The 19,723-nt window shown below is 38.6% G+C and overlaps 1 protein-coding gene across 4 annotated transcripts in view; it reads right to left on the reverse strand.

Annotated features, from left to right (window-relative positions):
* Positions 1-4,131: 4,131 nt before the first annotated feature.
* celf4 (CUGBP, Elav-like family member 4) overlaps positions 4,132-19,723 on the reverse strand; it is a 119,087-nt gene continuing 103,495 nt past the window's right edge. For 2 of the 4 annotated variants that reach the window (XM_036587898.1, XM_036587901.1), the window contains exons 6-14: positions 19,461-19,601; positions 18,505-18,643; positions 17,846-17,998; positions 15,534-15,644; positions 13,273-13,335; positions 11,782-11,862; positions 9,945-10,088; positions 7,377-7,567; positions 4,132-4,912 (exon numbers count right to left, since the gene is read on the reverse strand). In XM_036587898.1, the coding sequence (XP_036443791.1) occupies positions 7,440-7,567; positions 9,945-10,088; positions 11,782-11,862; positions 13,273-13,335; positions 15,534-15,644; positions 17,846-17,998; positions 18,505-18,643; positions 19,461-19,601 (960 nt within the window). In that variant the 3' untranslated portion in view covers positions 4,132-4,912; positions 7,377-7,439. The remainder of the gene's footprint in view (positions 4,913-7,376; positions 7,568-9,944; positions 10,089-11,781; positions 11,863-13,272; positions 13,336-15,533; positions 15,645-17,845; positions 17,999-18,504; positions 18,644-19,460; positions 19,602-19,723) is intronic. The other 2 variants (XM_036587900.1, XM_036587899.1) reach the window with 2 other exon arrangements.

Genomic DNA, 19,723 nt, shown 5'->3' on the forward strand with positions numbered 1-19,723 from the left:
AAATCATTCATGAATGCTTTATGAGGATAGTCTTATTGCAAAGTGGCACCAAGTATGGCACCACTTTACAATAAGGCTCTTTTACAAAGGGCTTATAAAAGGTTTGAAATGTATTTAGTTATTAGGTCATAAACACATTCAAAATCATTAATAAGCAGTTATAACACATTTTATCTAACAAACATGAACATCTGATGATGGTGTCCGGTTAAATGCTGACTGATGGAGAAGGCAAAGTAAGATAAGTAACTAGCAGCTAGTATCTGAAGTAGAGATGAATGTAGGTTCAGTATTTGGCAAGTGACAGGTCACTATTTCCCTTTTTATTTGTGTTTTTTATATATATATATATATATATAATTTGAAGTTATTAACTTAATAAAAGTTTTTGAAGTTATTGAAGTTATTAACTTAATAAAATCATTCATGAATGTTTATAAGGGGTGTCCTATTGTAAAGTGGCACCTAAAGTAATAATAATTATGTACTGGCAAATTCCCTACTTGTTTTCAGAAATAGTTACATTTTAAACTAATATCTGTCATAACTAACCAAAAACGTCACCCCATTTGTTGTCATTTCTGAAGCTTGTTAGAAGTCAGGCTTTTTCAAGAACATAAAAATGGTACATTTCTTTAAACTAATCACTTGCCTTCATAACTCAGCTGGGTGCAACGTTCACATATGAAAAGTTCAAACTGTGTTCCCAGCTTGTGTGGTGGATAAACCCTAGCTTTAGAGGGCCATTTGAGCCTTTTGTTGAATTTGATCATAAGCTTAGTGAAGATTCTGTGATGCAGCCCAACACAAATTGCTCTTGTGCAGTCCCTTCATTTGAAGTGGCTTCTGTCTACATCAGTAGAGCCACCAACCCATGAAAAGAACTAGAGATAAAACAACACATAAAAAGGCTTGTATAAAGACACAGCAGGAAATCGGGGAGGCATAACGCTGGTTTATTCTAGACTGTGCTTTATTATCGGGCTAAGCTGAGACGCATCATTCAGTAAAATTACAAAACGAGAGTCCAGGGAGCAGAGAAATGCGCAGTTCAGAGGTACAGGGCAGGAGCAGTTAAAGCACTCCAACTGCTAATAGCTCTCTCTCATTGTGATCGACTTGGCAATAATCCACAACATGACACCCAGCACCCTCGACTGTGCTCAAAACGTCTAAAATATTGTTCCTTTTTTTTTCCTTTTCTTATTTTCCCCCCATGTTTTAGAACTGTGTACTCCTCCTGTTGCTACTCCCTTGTACTTCAGACCGTTGTTTGGATATAGTTATAAATCTGATGAGGAATGGCCCTGCAGTCTGAGCGGCTGAGATGACGGATGGATTAGTGCAGTTTTTTGTTTTGTTTGTTTTTCCAGTGAAATTACGCATGTGAGAAAAGCCTAAAGCAGATCTCGGAACAGCGGGATGATCAGAACAGTAGACGGTTCGAACAGCAGAAATGCAACATCTATCGTAAGCATGTTCTACATTCTCAAGAAGAGATTGGTTGTAGACCCTGACTCTGCCAATAGCATTGTTCCATTGTGTCCCACAATATAAAACATGTAAAAAAATAGATATTTAAAAATGGCTTCATTTGAAATGACAAACACATACTCTATGGTTCATAACTAACCACAAAAAAATGAAAATAAAAACATGGGCAAAACTTTGAGATACATTGCAAAAAAAAAAAGAAAAATCCAACAAATTTCCGTCAAATAAATAAATGAATAAATAGACAAATAAATAAACATGTTGGCAGCACTTCAGATTATGATGCATGTTCTTTTGTTTATCAATTGAATTCGATGCCCCCCTTGACTTCTTTACTCGCTAACCATGCTAATGACTACTACTGTTCACCTGGTTTAGTTTCATCACCAGATTGTGTTTTTTTTTCTTAACCCTTTTTTTCATTAACTCAAAATGTAAAGTTTCATAATCATCCAGTCCTTGTAGATAGAAGTAAAAGTCCTATAAAATATGCAAACCTATATACAGAGGCAAAAATAAGAAGAAAGGAATAAAGGAGAAGAGAAAAAAAGAACAATTTACAGTATATTCATTAGTTTCTGTATATATTTATATATATAATAAAACCTCTTCTCTGTTTCTTGGTAGTTATCAACCATACATTTTCAGATCATGTAAACAATTGTAGCTGAAACGTCGCATGGGTGCGGATAACGAAGGCGAAACGTCGCACGGACGGGAGAAGACAGCTAGGACAGGGCGAGAGGGACGAGGACGGACTAGTCTGCAGGAACGTGAGACGCAATGAGAGAAGACGTGCAGAGATGAGGCAAGGTAGGCTATGTGTTGAGTTCTAGCGAGCTTTCTTGGCGTACCTGAATGAGCATGTGTCGGAGAGGTCTGGAATGTGGAATGCAACATTCTTGGAGACTGTCTGCAGGAGTTCTGGAGTCCCTTCCGAAAATGAAGCGTGTTCGGTTACTCTATTGCCACTGTACAGACACTTTACCGGAGCCGTAAAGTGATTTCAACCGGTTCCCAGATTACTATTTACAATATCGTCATCTGTATAGTACAGCAGTTCAATGCAAAGCATGAAAATCATAAAGGCTTCGTATCTTCTAATTAGCAATAATCTAGAAATTCAAAACTCAAACCCCCGACCTTAGCCCTAGTACCAAGCAAAAACTATCCTAGCAAAATACATTTGAGCTCTTCGAGCAGCACTTGTAAACACACTGTAGATGTAGATTCAAACGATACCTTTGCAAAACATGTACATAATGCCCACTTAATTGTAACCCTAAGCGAAATGTCCCTCGGGTCGAGAGCGGGTACGCTGGAGCAGATGGCGGACGTGTCGGCTTTACAGATGTTCCGCGCGTGTTGACGGATATTTTGAAGGCTTACTTGCAGTAGCTGTAAGGTTCGAGAAAGAGCGGTGCCTCTGCGAGTTTGACATCATCATAATGAATGGCGGCTAGCGGTGTTCAGAGCACAGTGCTAATGTCTGCCGCGCAGGCGCGCCTGAGCCTGCGAACGACGACCCAACGCTACATGCAACTAACCCAGGAGAGCGAAAGCGCCCAAGTTAAAAGCCGGCTGTCAGCACTGTGTATATATTCATGTGGGTTTGTAATATCGTACAGAAGGTGTGCATGTTTGCAGAGTACACCGGAAGAAGACGGAGAGGCAAATACGTCGACTTCTGTCTTATCTCCTGTGGAAATGGTCCTGATTCTTCTTTAAGCTCTCGGATGAGAGGAGGCCTTTTTGCATTTTTCAGTAGCATATTTATGCACATACGTATGTATATATATATACATCTGTTGATAGTCACACGCCTTTGCTGCGTGCGTAGGTCTGAGTGTGCGTGTAAATATGTGTATATATGTGTGTGTTGGCATACATGTTGTTTTTTTTTTTCTTTCAGAAAGAGGAATGCCTGCAGTTTCGGGAGCTGCCAGATATGAGACTTTTTCCCCAAGTCCAAGCAGAGCAGTGAGTTCAAACTCCAGCTAAAATCTACAAAAAAATTACAGTTTCTACGTATTGAATAGCTGGTTCTATATATACACACATATAAAATATATGCATATAAATACATATATGAGTTTGGGATTAATATTGTATGTATCCATATATATACACGCCGGGCACATATATGAATACATATTCTTCCAATGTTTTGCAATACATATACATATTATTATATGTACGGTAAATATAAACAGGTTTGTATAGCTCGTGGTTCTTTCTTAACTACAAGGTCGGGATGTCCAGATAGAAAAGGTAAGGCTGCGATACGGGACAACCCTTCCGCCCCCCATGCACCCTTCATCCTACTGCGGACAGAAACAAGAAGAGGAAAGAAAAATAAACTTTTTTGTTTTTGTTTTTTTTCTTTTTCACCTCGAATAATTGTAAACTAGCGAAGTGAGCGACCCTCCGTGGGCCGTCTGAAATAGTTTTGCCAGTATTCAAAAGCATATCAGCAATCTATATGTATGCATTTATACATATATTCATATATATTCTACTTATACATATCTGTTTTTGTTTTTTTTTCTTTTCTTTTCGTAAATACAGCTCTTTTAAACCGATTGGCACAGCAAAAGAGATGCAGTGGTCTGAGTATGTTACAGCTACGAGTCTCTGTTCATTTTTTTTGTCGTTATCATTAAAAAGGTTTGGTCTTTTGGTCCCTACACAACTAAGGAATGACAGATAAGCCTCCCAGGGGGACTGCAGCTGCGGCTCTTTGTGGCAGCTGTCCCCCCCGGAAACGGACAGGCACTCCGAGTTAAAGATGGCCATCCCGCAACCACAGCAAGCTTTGTGTCCTGAAGTGTCACATCCTTCCAAAAGTTTTCTCTCTTCCAAAAAGTTTGTTGTTGGTGGTTTTTAATCTCTAAAACAGTTTCTTTTAAAAAGTTTCCTCAAAGACAAGTCCCTTATTACATAATCCCCCCACCCCTAAAAGTTCTTGATTTCAAAAGTGTTTTTTTTTATTCTCTTTAATGCCTTGTTCTTGGAGTCAGTTTCTTCTGAGGCTCTTCCAAAGGGCTTACATTGTTCTTTTTCTTTTTTTTTTTTAGTTGTAGATACTTTGTTGTTCTTGTTTTTTTCCTGTATGATCTTCCATGTGGTTCTATATGAGAAGGGCTCCTATGATCAGGCAGGCTGCGGAGACTCAGAGAGGGAGTCCGATATGGTTGCGGAACGCGGCGGCTCTCCTGAGTGTCCGCTGAGGTCCTAAAGGTCCACTGAGCTTTGCGGTGGTGGTGGTGTGTCAAGCGCCCGTGGCCTCCTCACATGTCCGACACACTTATCACTGCGCGTCCGACCCAGCCGCGCCGCCCCCTTTGTCCTTTTGAGTTTCTTTTGTGTTTCGTTAACGTTACTCATGTTGTCAGCATGTGTTCCAACTCTACAAAACCTACAAAAGGAAACATAAAAGCAGTGTAAATCGATCACGCGTTTTTCGATGCCTGGAAGATGAGGAACTTTTAAGATGCTGTGGTTATTGAGCAGAACAGACAGAGGCAGTTTGATAAGTCGGGCCTTTTAGGCGCTGTTGCGAGAGCCATACTGTGAGGTCTATTGCAGCGCTGCAGCAGAACACAGCCTGGGATGCCTCACTAGCTGTGTAAGTAGGTAATAACTCGGCCCAGTTAAAGGCATCAGCAGGGTAAATTAATGACACAGCATTGATTCTCCATCATCATTTAGATGAGGGTTTGAGAGACAGGGAGAGAAAGAGAGCGAGATAGATACATGTGCACCACAGAGAGGAGTAATCTTATTCCCATCACTGCACTAGAGAGAACATTATCAGAGAAAGGAAGAAGTGCTTCACACACTGCTGCCTTCTTACTAGCTTATTTCATGTTATATACCACATATAATAGCTTGAATTATAGATTTCTTATGCATTACTTGTCAAGTAACTTATTTCTTGTTAGATCCTATATATCGTCACTGTTGTAGCAAAACCTTGCATTTCTAATATGGTAACTTGGGAAACAAATTTGGACTGTTTCTATTCGTCCATTCATACAGAATGTGTGCACAGTGTAAAAGGCTAGGTGCTGTTTTTAAATGGTGTACAAACATGAAAACTGCACAAAAGAGGCTTATAAATCACTTCTAAAGTAAATTATTTTGTTTGATACTTATTTACTCTATATAACAGTTTGAATTATAGAAATAGACTTCTCAAGTGGCTCAAACATTACTTCTCAAGTAACGTATTTCATGTTATATACTACATATAACAGTTTGAATTATAGATTTCTTATGCATAACTTCTCGAGTAGCTTTTTTCATGTTAGATGCTATATATCGTCACTTGTGTTCCCAAAATGGTAACATTATAAAAGAAGGAAAAAAACTTTCTTAAGTTGGGACCATTTCTATTGGTCCATTCATCAACAAGGCCTGATTATAAAACTGCAAACTTTCATGTTAGCTGGCTGAGTGGTAACTCACTCGCTATAGTGATGCTGATGCAGCTTCAATGGCAGCGCAATGTCTGGTTTAACACTTGTTCTTTTGGAAGTACTCTTTTATAGATTATTTATGCCCTCTTTCACTCATTAACTGAGATCTTACACATCTCCTCTTTGTCTTCAGTTTGAAAAATGAGTAACAATTCACTCTTCCAGTAATCTTTTGGCAAATTAAGCAAGTTTTCAGATTTACAAATATGATACAACATATTGTAACGTTTTTCAAAGGTATCCTGGGCATAGTAACAGTTATGAAGGACCAACTGGGTGAACCTTGCTACAGCGCCACCCTGAGAAGAGCAGTGCTGCAGCTCTAGTTAGTTAAGAGTACCAAAGACAGAATCATGCCAGTTGTGGGTGAAGCAGGTTAACAATGACCTTCTCTAAATTTTGAGACATTCAGGGGGCCAAGAGGGGTCCCCCCAGGACCCCTGTATTTCATACCTTGAGTATATCACCTCTACTTTCCTGCAGAGTTTAGTTTCATTTTACATTCTGCTTCTCCCTTAACTAAAACTATTGCATCTGATCCAGCCTATATAAGATTTTTGAAGAGGTTATTTAGCAGGTGTGGCAGATTGCAGATGGAATTATATTCAAAAGGAAAGTCAATCTCCTAGACCAGGGTTGGTAACCACATATTTATATGATATATACTGTTAACTCTGTGATTGAAGCCTCTTATTGTTGTTCATGCAGCTTGTGTATTCTGGTTACAGTGTAGGGTCTTGAGGGGAACAGTGTAGGGTCTTGAGGGAGCTTTCCACTTTCTGTTGTTGCTTTTGTTAATTTGCTGCTTGTTCATTTATCCATAGGTTTCCTGTGAGCACCGTTTAACGTAGTATGCTGAAGGTGCTGAAGGTGCCACCTTAAAAGCTGTATTTGAATGTGAGGGCTAAAGTTGTAGATTCTATCATAGCAACATACAGTGCTCGAACAACTGGGCTTCAGCCTGTGCTACTACAGACAGCTCAAAGGGTTAAACTAGGCTAATACATTAACGCCATAAAAAGTAGCACATAATTTATCGTATTAACATGTCATTCATGTGTTAACTTTGACAGCCCTAATTGTATATAATACTTAATATATTAACATAAACAAAACCTCCAAAATGGAATTTATTTTGGGCCATTTCTTTTGGCCCATTCATCATGAAATTTACCACAATGTAAAGGGCAACATGTATTTTCAAATTATGCCAAAAACTTAAAAATGACAAAAATCGAGATACAAGGTTTTGTCCTGACAGCACCGACATATTTTTATAAATGAATATTATTATTACTGGCATGCATGCGAAATGTGAAATGTGTTACAGTAATGTGTGCCACTGCTGCCCTGTTATGTATCTGTAGTAGAGGCATAAGGACATATGGTCTTCTCTCTGACCTGTTGTTCCCTGTGTGCTGCAGTGGCCTTCACCCCCAGGGTGAGGGTCATGTGGGGGCGGGGCTAATATGGGCGGTTGGCATCCTTTGGCCTCTTGAGCTGCACTTTGAGTCTCTTCATGCCGATCTGGAAGCCATTCATGGACTGGATGGCAGCCTGAGCACTGCCTGGGTTATCGAAGCTCACAAAGCCTGCAGATGAGTAGGAAGAAGGGGAGGGTGGACGGAGGGATGGAGACAAAGGACAACAGGTTAGCACCCGGAGAACCAGAGGAGAGGGCAAGAGAATGGAATGACACACAAGAATGTTGAGTTCACATGATTGAAATGATTAGGATAAACAACGACAGGAACAAATGACAAACAGTGGAGAAAAGAAGGCGAGAAAACAGAGAGAAGACGGTTTATATGATGAGCCATCACATCCATGACATAGCAAGAGGGTGAAGAGGTGAAACAGAGAGAAGTGTCAAACACAAAGTAACTTGAGTCACATGACCTCAGGAGAAACATATTCAACATTTAACAGCTATGCACAAAATCAATCCATACAGCACAACAGCGTACACAATCATATCAATATCCAACAACACAGCAACATGCAACCCTGCAAACCATGTATTCAGGTAACCCTCTGCTGCTCTAAATCTCTTTCCACACCAGTGTATCATACAGGGCTTTTACAAAACGGGTGACATAATATTTATGTCTAACTTTAGTGATTACATATTCATATGGCCTTCTTCGTTACTTTTATGTGATAGCTTTGTTCAGAACGTCCTCATTTGTTGCAGTATGAGTTTCAGAGGTGGATAAAACTAAGAACAAATCAATAATAAATAAATTTTGAAGGGCGTACTTCAAAGAAACTTGGCATGGTTAAGAGCTGTGCAGTGCATCTCTGCTCTGAAAGTAGGAACACAGTCAGGAAACTAATGGATTTACAGAGATTGCAGCTTTAGTAAAAGCACACACACGTTGACAAGGTCAGAGAAAACGGGCTCATTCTAAGAGCTGAGTGGATATTTGGTGGGAAATTTGGGTTGTAAGTGGTGGGGTTGAGATTTTAAGTTTAAGGGTTTAGGAGGGTTGGTGTAGGTATTTGGGTGAGAATTTGGGGTTGAGGGTTTTGTGATTATGGTTGGAATGGAGTTTGGAGGTCTAAGGATTGGGTTTGGGACTAAAATAACATTTGGTTTGTGGGTGGGAATTGGTGCCGGAATGGGAATTTTGGTTGGGGTATGAATGTGGGGATTGGTATTAGGATTTGACTTGGGGTTTGGGGATTCGTGTTAGTGTTTGATTGGGTGTTAGGGTTTAGGACTGGGTTTTGGGGTCAGAGGTTGGGAGACTGGGTTTAGGAGATTGGGATTGAGATTAGGGTTGGGATTGGTGGTAGGGTTTCAGATCATGGTTTGGGGATCACTGGTAGTGTTTGCGATTGGGGTTTTGGGGATTGGTGGACTGGGTTTAGGGGATTAGAGGTTGGGAGACTGGGTTTAGGAGACTGGGATTGAGGTTAGGATTGAATTGGGGAGTGGTGTTAGGATTTAGGACTGAATTTTGGGGTTTGAGAAATTGTGATTGAGGTTGGGATTAGGGTAAAGTTTGGGTTTAGGGTTGGGATCAGGGATTGGTGTTAGAGTTTAGGGTTGGTGTTAGGGTTTGGTTGTTGGAGTTGCAGTTATTGCAAAAATCTTGATCCTTCTGTGATCTTAGAGTGATCTAGAGTGATGTTTTCATTGCTTTTTCATGACTTTTAAGAAATACTCAAGCTCCTGTTTGTTAAAAGCGTATCAATACATAGCTAGGAACAAGTCAACATCTCAGAACTAACAAACATGCTGTATTTATATGTAATTACATAGTTTACACTGGCTTTGTAAAGAATTTGACATATTTATCTAAATTCTATGGTTCAACAAGAAATGTCACTACTCTTAGAAAATGACAATAAATAATTAAATCGCCAAAATAAAAGCTAGATCTACAATTTTAAACCTGTATCTGTTTTGGCACTGAAATAATATGACGGCTTTATGGCTACTCTATCACTGCAGAGCTTCAGAGTTAAAAGCATGAGTATGTTCTTCCTTGAGTCTTCCAGTCTTGAGCGACTTCAGTCATTTCAGCTAGGTCAGCATTTCAGCACTTCATGTCTCAGTGAAGCCTTTCAACTGCTTCCCACTAACTATAGAGCTTTATATTAAGTTCAAATCAAACAGTGCTGTGTTCATTCATGCATATACTGCCTCTGATAAGTGAGGAACCCACTGGAGCTGGAGATAGTATTAATTAGAATACAGAGCCTCATTTTTGTCACAAGTAGGACACATCAAACACATCTCGCATCCCTCAGCAAATTCCCCTTCCAGTCTAATGTCCCTCACTGATCATCCAGCAAAAGGCACTATCCTATGTCCTCACATGAGTCTTCTGTTTTGTTTTTTTTTGCCTCTTTCATATTTCCAAAAAGCTTTGCTGTGGTAGAAAAATGAGGTAAAAACATTAATAGTGAGAGAATAAGAATGATAGTAATCTTTACAGGTGTTTTATCATTATTACCCACCAAAGCATTTACTTTGGTTTGTCGCCCGATCCACAAACACTTTGGAGGAGATGACATTACCGAAAGGCAGGAACATCTGCATCAGCTCGCCATCCCCAAACTCCTGAGGGAGGTGGTAGATGAACAGGTTACAACCCTCTGGCCCTAGATATACAGAGAGAGAGAGAGACAGAGAGAGAGAGAGAGAGAGAGAGAGACAGACAGAGAGAGAGAGAGAGAGAGAGAGAGAGAGCATAAAGAGATGGGAGGGCAGAAAAGACATAAAGGCAGAAATTAGACTAAATCTCACTGTAATACAGAAGCTTTCTAGCTTGAAGTGACCACAGTGTAGCCACAGAAAATGTCCTGTGGTCACTGTAAGACCAGTGAGTTTGGCACAGAGATACACGTTCTGCTACCTCGTGAAGAATATTAGCACAGAATTCCTAAAAAAATATCTAATCCCAGAATTTCCCCAATTACAGGAAGAAAAGGAAATTGTGATCAAATACTGGACCTCCCTAAATAGCAAGAGGATAGTGGGCCACTGTTGGCCCGCTGGTGGTCCACAGTGTTTTGCTCAGTGTTTTCTGGGCGGTCCACCGGTGGTTAAGCAGAGTATGAGACAAAATTCCACTTATTATCGCTCATTTTCCAATTTACTTATTTTTCCTTCCTTCCTGTCTTTAGTTATACTTAGTTATACTAGTTTTGTAAATAATTTTAATCTAGCCCAGCATCAGCAACAACATTTTCCATAAAATCGTTTTAAATTAGACCTAGTCTTTATTTTTTTCTTTCAGTTGTTTTGTAATATTTGTCTTAGTTTATTTTCCAAAATAAAAGATGCTGTGCATTTAAAATCTGTTTCAGGAGAAAAAAAAAACTAGTTCGAGTTTTTATGCAGGACAGTAATCTGGGTGGTCCGAGGATGGACCAGCAGTGGCAAACAGTCAGCGGGGTGCCAACCTTATCCATCATGCTTGCTATCTGGGCTATTGCAGCATTTATAAGCCGAGAGACAGTGAATAAGATTGGGTCTCAATTTAACTTGCCTAAAACATCATACATAATATTTGATCATTCATTTTTTGAGTATTAAGCTGTTATTAAACCAATACTGAGGTGATTGCTGATGATGCACAAATGTAAATACTACAAATTCAGTTTGCATTATTGTTATTATTAATGCCACTAGTATAATTTTTGCTGTCATCATCAGTTGCCATAGCAACACTGTTTAGAAGCCGTCATTCCAATAGCGCAAGAACTAAAACTGATCAGCAGCAACTTTACTCATCAGTTCTTTGAATGCACCAAAGCACATTAGAGGAGCTCAGTTCATGTCCATCAGAACTGTTATCGGGGACAAACTTCCTTTCCCATCTGTGAGATTAAACTGGGTTGATATTTTGAACCGAAAAAGTGATTAATGCCATAAGATTTTACATAAACCAATTTTTTTTTTATTTTATGTTACTGTGGCAGCCACTGGAGGGAGGCAAAGTCACAAGCACCTAGATAATTGTGTGGCATCAAAAACCTGGTTGATGCCCAGTCATTAAACCATTACCCCTAGATTATGTGCAGTGCATAAGCTTAGTGCAAGGCTTAATTCAAAGCCACTGTTACTGTAATGTTGCAGTGTACAAATACAAATAGTATATTCTGTTGAAACTGTGCTGTAGTCTGATTCAGTCTGACTGAAAAGACTGTGATCTTTTAAAGACCAGTTATAAATAACTCACACTTCAGTGTCTAATGGGCAGATTAGCCAATAGAATGTATTGAAATGACATGTTAAGACTGAGAGTTGTCCTGGCAGTAACTGTGGAGTCAGTAACAGACGCAGCCTCACCTTCTCTCTGCTGCTGGGGTATAATGGGAGGAGGCTGTGGAAAGGCCTGGCTGATCTGTCCATATGCAGCTGGGTAGGCTGCTGAGACACACACATATGCCAGTGTGTCAGAATATACATTTAAACATGCACACACAGGGGTCTGTTTTTATACAAAGTCAGGACACAGAGTCATATATTGGAGCACTCTGAACAAAACCTTATATCTCCATTTTTGTATTTTTTTTAATAAATTGAAAATGCCAGTTGCAATTTACACTGTCAAAATTACATGAATTGACCAATAGAAATGGTCCAAAATGACTTAATAATATCAAGTTAGGAATATTTCGTTCTCCTGTAAAGACATACAAGGTTTTGTTCTAGTGACAATATAAACCCCATATGTATTATGTGTATGTATGACCCTATAATATATGTACAGCGCTGTACTAAAGTCAGAGATTTTCATTCATTAAATTTCCAGTCAAAATGGCCATTAATTACAAGTTATTCATTATTATCCACTTGCATAAACAAGAGGAAAGTCAAACGTCAAAAAATTATTCAAAGATACAGAGAAAATGGGACTCCTAACTACCATGCAAGACCAACAACTGTCCCTGTCAGATAAACATCATTTAAAGGTTTTGTCTCAGAGAGAGAAGATAATCAAGCTCCACTCTTGCCATTATTGAGAAAAGGAGCGAAGAAAATGTACACTAGATTACGAAAACTGGACATCTGAGATGTGGACTGAGGCTTTATGGACGGATGAGTCTAAATTTGTAATTAGAATTAGTTAAAACAGAAAACGCAACCATATTCTAAGATTGAACTAAACTTCTATAATTGAATTGAATTACTGTCTCAATTCATGCCTCAATCACTGTAAATATCTAAGATCTGAATACGTAATTGTTTTTTTTAAACACCACCCCCTCATCAAATTACATGCTTTGTTGATTTTCTAACTGAAAATAAGTTAACGCATCCTTTTTATGCAAATTTCATGCAAAAGTTTAACATTTTGAAAAAAATAAAAATATAAAAAATAAAAATAAATAATTATATAAAATTCTTATATACAATTATTTATGTTCAAATACGTAAATTGTGCCATAACCTTTGTACAGGCCACATTTTCTGTGTGAATTTTTCCCCATTCCCTCTCTCTCTCTCAGAAGCCTAACTCTATAACTAACCCTAACCTTAATCACGATACCTAAAAGAAATGCATTTGCTTTTTAGGTTAAAAAAACAAAACAAAAAAAAAAAAAACATCTTTACAAAGTCAGTATTGTGTTGGTCCTGTAGGTTAGTCCTGATTTTCTCTGCTTTTTCTACAAAGTCAGGATACGTTTGTCCTGAAAATGTACAAAAACAAACACTGTCATCACACTCACTGCTCAGACATACTGCAGTACATATAAACTCAACGACTACTGCAAACTGAGCGTAAGCATGCATGCACACACCCACACAGCACATAAAACTATCTGAGTGACAGACCTGCATACTGCTGGACTCCTGCATAAGCCTGCTGTAGAGGATCAGCTGCTGTAGGACTCTGGGCTAGAGAGAAAGACAGAACGAGACAGAGAGAGAGACAGAGGTAATAGACAGGTCAGAAAGTGAAAGGCACTTTGTGGAGAGAGCGCTGGCTGCATTTGTGTGGGCATGAAGCTCAGAGTCAGTGAGTTCATCTCTCTCTCTCTGCCTCTCTCTCTCTCTCCTCTTTTCCCCTACCCTCGCACCATCCTCCCCAAACAATTAAGCCGTGGGACAGGGCCCAAGCCCTGCCAAAAGTTTCCACAGTGCTGGATCGGCAGCCAGAGAGAGTGCACGGAGAACAATATAGATCTACACCTCCACACTCCACATCAATCAGCCCTGAGCTGCTGCTGTAATAAACGCCGGCCGCTCCTGCTGCACCGCTATATCACTCCTCATTCGGCTCAGTACAACGCGGCTCTTACAGCCTAAACACTGTAGACTGCAATATCCTCTCCTATCCACTTTTAGGTGGAGCTCATTTGGCGGATTTAAAGACGGGTGAGCTGTCAGTGACACGTCACATCAAAGGCATGGTTACGCAGAGTGCTGTAGTGATGTCACAGTGAGAACAGTTCTAGCTATCACAGCCACAAAAAAGAACCACAGTGCTTTGCATGCATATAAGTAGGGCTGTAACGATTACTCAATTAAACTCAATTAAAAAAATATTGATTAAATTTTACCCTCTTGACAAATTGGCAGTGATTAGTTGCCATTTTGCATGATAATGCATACTTTAAATTCTTACACTGGTCTCTCTTTTACAGTAAGGAGCAGAGTCTGATGAGCACTCCTGTTTATATGCATTTTTCTCATATTTTACTGTTTCTATTTGCATATGTTCATGTGCCAGAATCAGAATTCATTTTTTTTTTATTTACAATAACACTATATGACCAAAAGTATCAACTCTCCTAATTATTGAGTTCAGGTGTTTCAGCCACACCCAGTGCTAATAGGTGTGTAATGGAAGAATGGCAGTCTAATGGATGAACTTGGGCTTTGTGGATGCCAGGAGAACTACACATCGGAATGCATAGTGCCAACAGTAAAGTTTGGTGGAGGAGGGATAATGGGGCTGGGGCCGTTTTTAGGGTTTGGGCCCCTTAGTTCCAGTGAAGGCTAATGTTAATGCTACAGCATACAAAGACATTTTAGATAATTATATGCTTATAACTTTGTGGCAACTGTTTGAGGAAGGCCTTCCTGCATGACTGTGCCCCTGTGCACAAGGCGAGGTCTATAAATAAGGTTTGACAAGTTTGGTGTGGAGGAACTCCAGTGGCCTGCACAGAGCCCTGACCTCAACCCCAGTGAACACCTTTGGGGTGATTTGAAGAGTTGATTGTGAACCAGGCCTTCTCGTTCAACATCAAGTCTTCATAAATGCTCATTTGACTGAATGAGCACAAATTCCAACAGACACACTCCAAAAACTTGTGGAAAAACTCAGGTGCGGTCAACTCCATATTATTGTCCATGGTTTTGGAATAGCATGTCCACCAAGCTCATATAGGTGTGACAGCTAGGTGTCCACATACTTTTGGCCATACAGTGTATATGTAAATGACCTCTGTTCTGATCAGGTATTCTGTGTTATGCCTCATACAGAAAGGCAGAACCACTTTTTATAACTTCAGCATTAATGGATGGGGCTAAACTGCTGTAGGCTGAATAGGTAGAATATGTAAATGCGTCAATGTGACAGCAGAATAATGACTTCAAAACAGTCCATGTTTGCAGCTTAATTTCTCTATATGGATTCTATGGACTGTGGGAGAGAATTAGATTTTGAAACTAACAGTGTTAACTTATTACATTGACCTCTTTAATTTAAAAAAGCAAAGAAAAATTTTCCATTATGTAGGCAATTTAAAAGGCTAAACACAAAAGGCTAAGCTCAATTTCATTCTGATTACTCAGTTCACGAATGATTACTGTTTACATGATTAATCGTCAAAAAGAATTGACAACTTATTTGAACTTGACAGCCCTACATATAAGCATTGACCACACAGCAACACAACAAACGTTATTCAATTACAACACCAACACAAAACCCAGACACAAAATAAAGTCACTTTTTATTGTGTTCCTCCTTCCATAAACCCCCCACAGCCCAATACATACAAACACCATATTCACACAACACGACAGCACACTACACAGAACAGAACGTGAGCTGAGATGGACACCAACAGCTGATAATTCAATACCTTCAGAGAGAGAAGAGAGGAAGCAGCTTCCCTGAACCCCAAAACAACTCCGCTGAGCCACGCCCAAGCCGCCCTTCTCCGAGTCTTCCCTAAAAACCACCTCCTGCAGGACTGAGACACAGCCAGGAAACATACACATTTGCTTTTCTCTGCAGCACCGAGTCGGGGGGCAAGAAAGACCACCAGCCTCAGTAACGCACAACACACACTGTGAGACTGATTATAGCTTACAGCACTACAATCATACTGTCTGAACTACTTAGCTTTAAGAAAGCACGACTTTGAGGTCTTCTACAAAATAAGAGAACAAAATTACATCGCATGAAAAAATAAACTGGAGTGATTTAGAACCAGAAAAATCAAACGAATTTAATGAATGTGTAGATAATGACTCCAGATAAACTGAGGTTTTTCTCATTTTAATTGGTATTAGTATTAAAGTGAAAAAAAAATACAAAAAAAATGTTGATCAAAAACAAAAACATGGTACCAGTCAAAAGTCTGGACATGTTTTTATCATTTTAAATATAATTTGACACTTTGAAGCTTCAAAGACAATTTTAATCTTTCAAACTGATGCCTATATGTGAGTTTATCTTCAAATCAAACAAAGAACTCCAAATAGTTACAAACAATATTTTCTAACCTTTTCATGAATACCAGTTTTGATTCTCAAATTGTCATGAAAAATTGTGGTAATTCATTTCAACCAATCAGCTTTGCTGTGATGAGGGAGGGCAGAATTTAAATAGACCTAATATTTGGAAGGCCAGCATTTCTGACTGGAGCAATTCCTTATTGTTTTAAATGAAAACCAGTTCAATGAGTAGATGTGTCCAAACTTTTGACTGCCACTGTACATTTTATTATTTGCTCTCCTTTCTAACGTATCAAAAGCACAATATTCTCTGTGTAATTGTTCCCTGAACTATATCGTCACTGTCCAAAGACCATTTATCTCCATTTTTGTCTATTTTTATTTTTCTGCATTATTTCAACTCACCAGTTGTCCTTTACATTATGTGAAAATTTCATAATGAATGAACCAATAGAAATGCTCTAAAACCACCTGGAATAAAACCTCTTTACATTAACTTACAGTGAAAGGTAAAAGAGTTTTTGCCTTCTCCTGTTGAGTTACCATTTTGGAGACACTTGTTTTTCTTTGAACAGCAACGATATGTAGTATTACATGTAATACATGTAATACGGAAATGCACTGAATTACGTCTAGAATAAAAAGAAATACTTATTGTTCTTAGTCAATAATAAAGGTAAATGTATGTGTAAAGTTATAACTGTAATCTCATTAAAGCAGAATTCTATAGACTTTAAAATAATTCAGTCACTGATATGTAAACAATGTCATTGAGAGAGGTTTGATGTGAAATGGTTAATTGTAGAGAAAATCACTGAGGCAGATTTCTTTACAGTGGTGGTAACAGGAACCAGGGGTCATGATGTTTACGACACAAATATAGTTATTTTATTTACTATCTGAAACCACCGGTGTACTAATGTGCATTTTGAGGTTTCTATGTTATGCTGATGATAGTAAAATAGTGGTACTTTGGAAAAAATATGTTTTCTTTGGCTAATATTTTGCCTTATAACTCCTTGTAGGTACCTCTCCACCATGGATAAATTTCAAAAATACATTATAGGCCAAATATTTATATCAAAATTACCATGAAACAATGTCTCAGGCAGAATAACTATTTTATGTTATGACTTCCTGTGAGGGAGCTTTTAGAGGCATTAAACTCTTCAGACGACATTTATGACTTGGGGAGTTCTCTAGAAGGGAATATTTCATATCAAAACACTGAATGTTTTTAAACATTTTAACTTTGATGACTGGTGGAAATCTCCTAAAATGTGTTAATACCTCAGCTTATTAAACAAAATTTCACAGTGGAAAAACATGGCTATTCAAATTTGCTACATAAAAATGTTCATTCATCATGAAATGTTCACATGGTATAAACAGCAGGTCATGTTTTCAAATGATGTAATGGGGCAAACAAAAAAATGTATATATAGTTCTTTGTTATTGCTGTAATGATACACTGTAAAAAGTGTCTCGTCAGATCTACTTAAAAAATGTCTTCATGTGGTAACAAACAACTGAACTAGTTTTATTTAACTTAAAAAATACTTTGAAAGAATCGTTCATTCAAAGTATTTATTTAGGTTGAATAAAACTAGTTAATTTACTTGTTTCCACCTGAAGTCATTTTTTAAGTAGATCTGATGAGACACTTTTTACAGTGTATGAAATGTTTTCAGACGTGCATGGTGGAGAATGGTACCTGGGTAGGGGTGAATCCCGTTAGTGAACACTGCCTCTGCAGGCGGCTGCCCGTTAGCCTGAGGAGGGGGCAGCCCGGTGAAGCCGTTAACGCTGATTGGTGAGGGGATGCTGGTCACTGTGGGTGCAGTGATGCCAGGGGGCGTACTTCCTCCTGAGACAGGGGAAAAAACAAAAAGAGAGAACACAGCTGAAGAGAGCTAACACGCTAACATCTCTCTCTTTCTGAATTACACAGAACTTTCTATGCAAAGTACCTAACTTCACTAAGTGCTGTTCCTCGAGCCAACATAAATAATCATTATGCAATGATACTCTAAAGTGAAAAACACATTCTGGTGCTAAAATCTCTGCAGCATAGGCAGAACATTAAAAAGAGCCAGAATAAGAAATCATTTAATGATGAAAACACTTAATCTTTAAAATCTAAAATATTTCCGGATGTGGAAATTGGCTTGTTAAAAAGCAGAAGCTAATTGGCTCCGAAGTAAAGAAAATGCATTTTGATGAGTGCTTTTATTTTTATTATAATGAATGTGTGTTATATAGAGAAAATTAAAGAAGTGTAATAAACTCATAAATTATGTTTCGATGATTACATTTAATGACAGAAAACAGTGTGTGCTCTGTCTGCATGTGAGTACTGGTTTCTCCTCTGACCTGACGTAGGGGTCATCGGTGCTCCGGGCAGGCCGTTGATGGTGGCCATGTGCTGCATCTGGGCTGCAGCAAACGCAGCCATAGGACTGAGATAACCTCCCTGTCCAACAGACGCCATCAACGCTGCCTGCTGCTGCACCTAATGCACACATCACAGTCAATATAATATAATATAATATAATATAATATAATATAATATATAAACTTCTAAAAACATTGGTGCCATGCACAATAGTTCTTTGCACAATAGCATAGAAGAACAATCTTTGGTTCTTAATAAACCTTTCAGTGAATTGTTCTTTAGAGAACAACTTTTCTAAATGAACTGTGAGTTTGAAGAACCTTTAAAGAACCTCACAATAATGTAAACATTTCTTACATTGATATAGAACCTTTACATTTTTTGAAGGTTCTTAAAACATTTAAAAGGTTCTTCATACTTACAAATCTCTTTTTCAAACACGGTTCTTAAAAGGGTCCTCAGGTTCCCCAAGATGGTCCATAATTTTGGTTCTGGGTTGGAGTGAAAATGAACATATGGGGCTCCCTGAGGACCACTATTCTCAAACCAGGGGACCCCTAGACAGCTTTATAGGGTTCCCTCAAAGAACTGTTTGTGGCGCTTTTTAAAAGAGTGCATGACGTAATAAAATATCAAGATAGAGAAAAATACTATTATAACATACAATATAAGACATTATTATTTATTCTATTGAGTATTATTATTATTATTATTATTATTGACAATTATAATAATATAACAATAATAATAAAGGATGTTTTATTTTAGAAATATGTTTACACAAATTTATTTCACTGGCTGGTATAAAAAGTGGTTGATAGTAAGTGTGAAACTGGAGGAGAGCGAGTGAGAGAGAGAGAGAGAGAGAGAGAGAGAGAGAGAGAGAGAGAGAGAGAGAGAGAGAGAGAGAGAGAGAGAGAGAGAGAGAGCTTGCCTGTGCGTAGGCTCCATACGCTCCAAACTGCAGGGCCATAGGATTGAAGATGCCCATCTGACCGGCCATCTGCTGCATGCGCCGAATGGTGCGTTCTTTATCTGTGTCTGCAAACTTCACAACCAGACTGGAGGAGGCACCCTGATACACACACACAGTGTCTGTTTTCATACCTTATCAGGACATGAGTTCAGAAGCTTTATATTTATATACCTATATATGATAATAAAATGAAGATTTGCATTCCAAGAGCTGTATATCAG

Source organism: Colossoma macropomum, unplaced genomic scaffold (assembly GCF_904425465.1).
Source record: "Colossoma macropomum unplaced genomic scaffold, Colossoma_macropomum, whole genome shotgun sequence".
Lineage (NCBI taxonomy): Eukaryota > Metazoa > Chordata > Actinopteri > Characiformes > Serrasalmidae > Colossoma > Colossoma macropomum.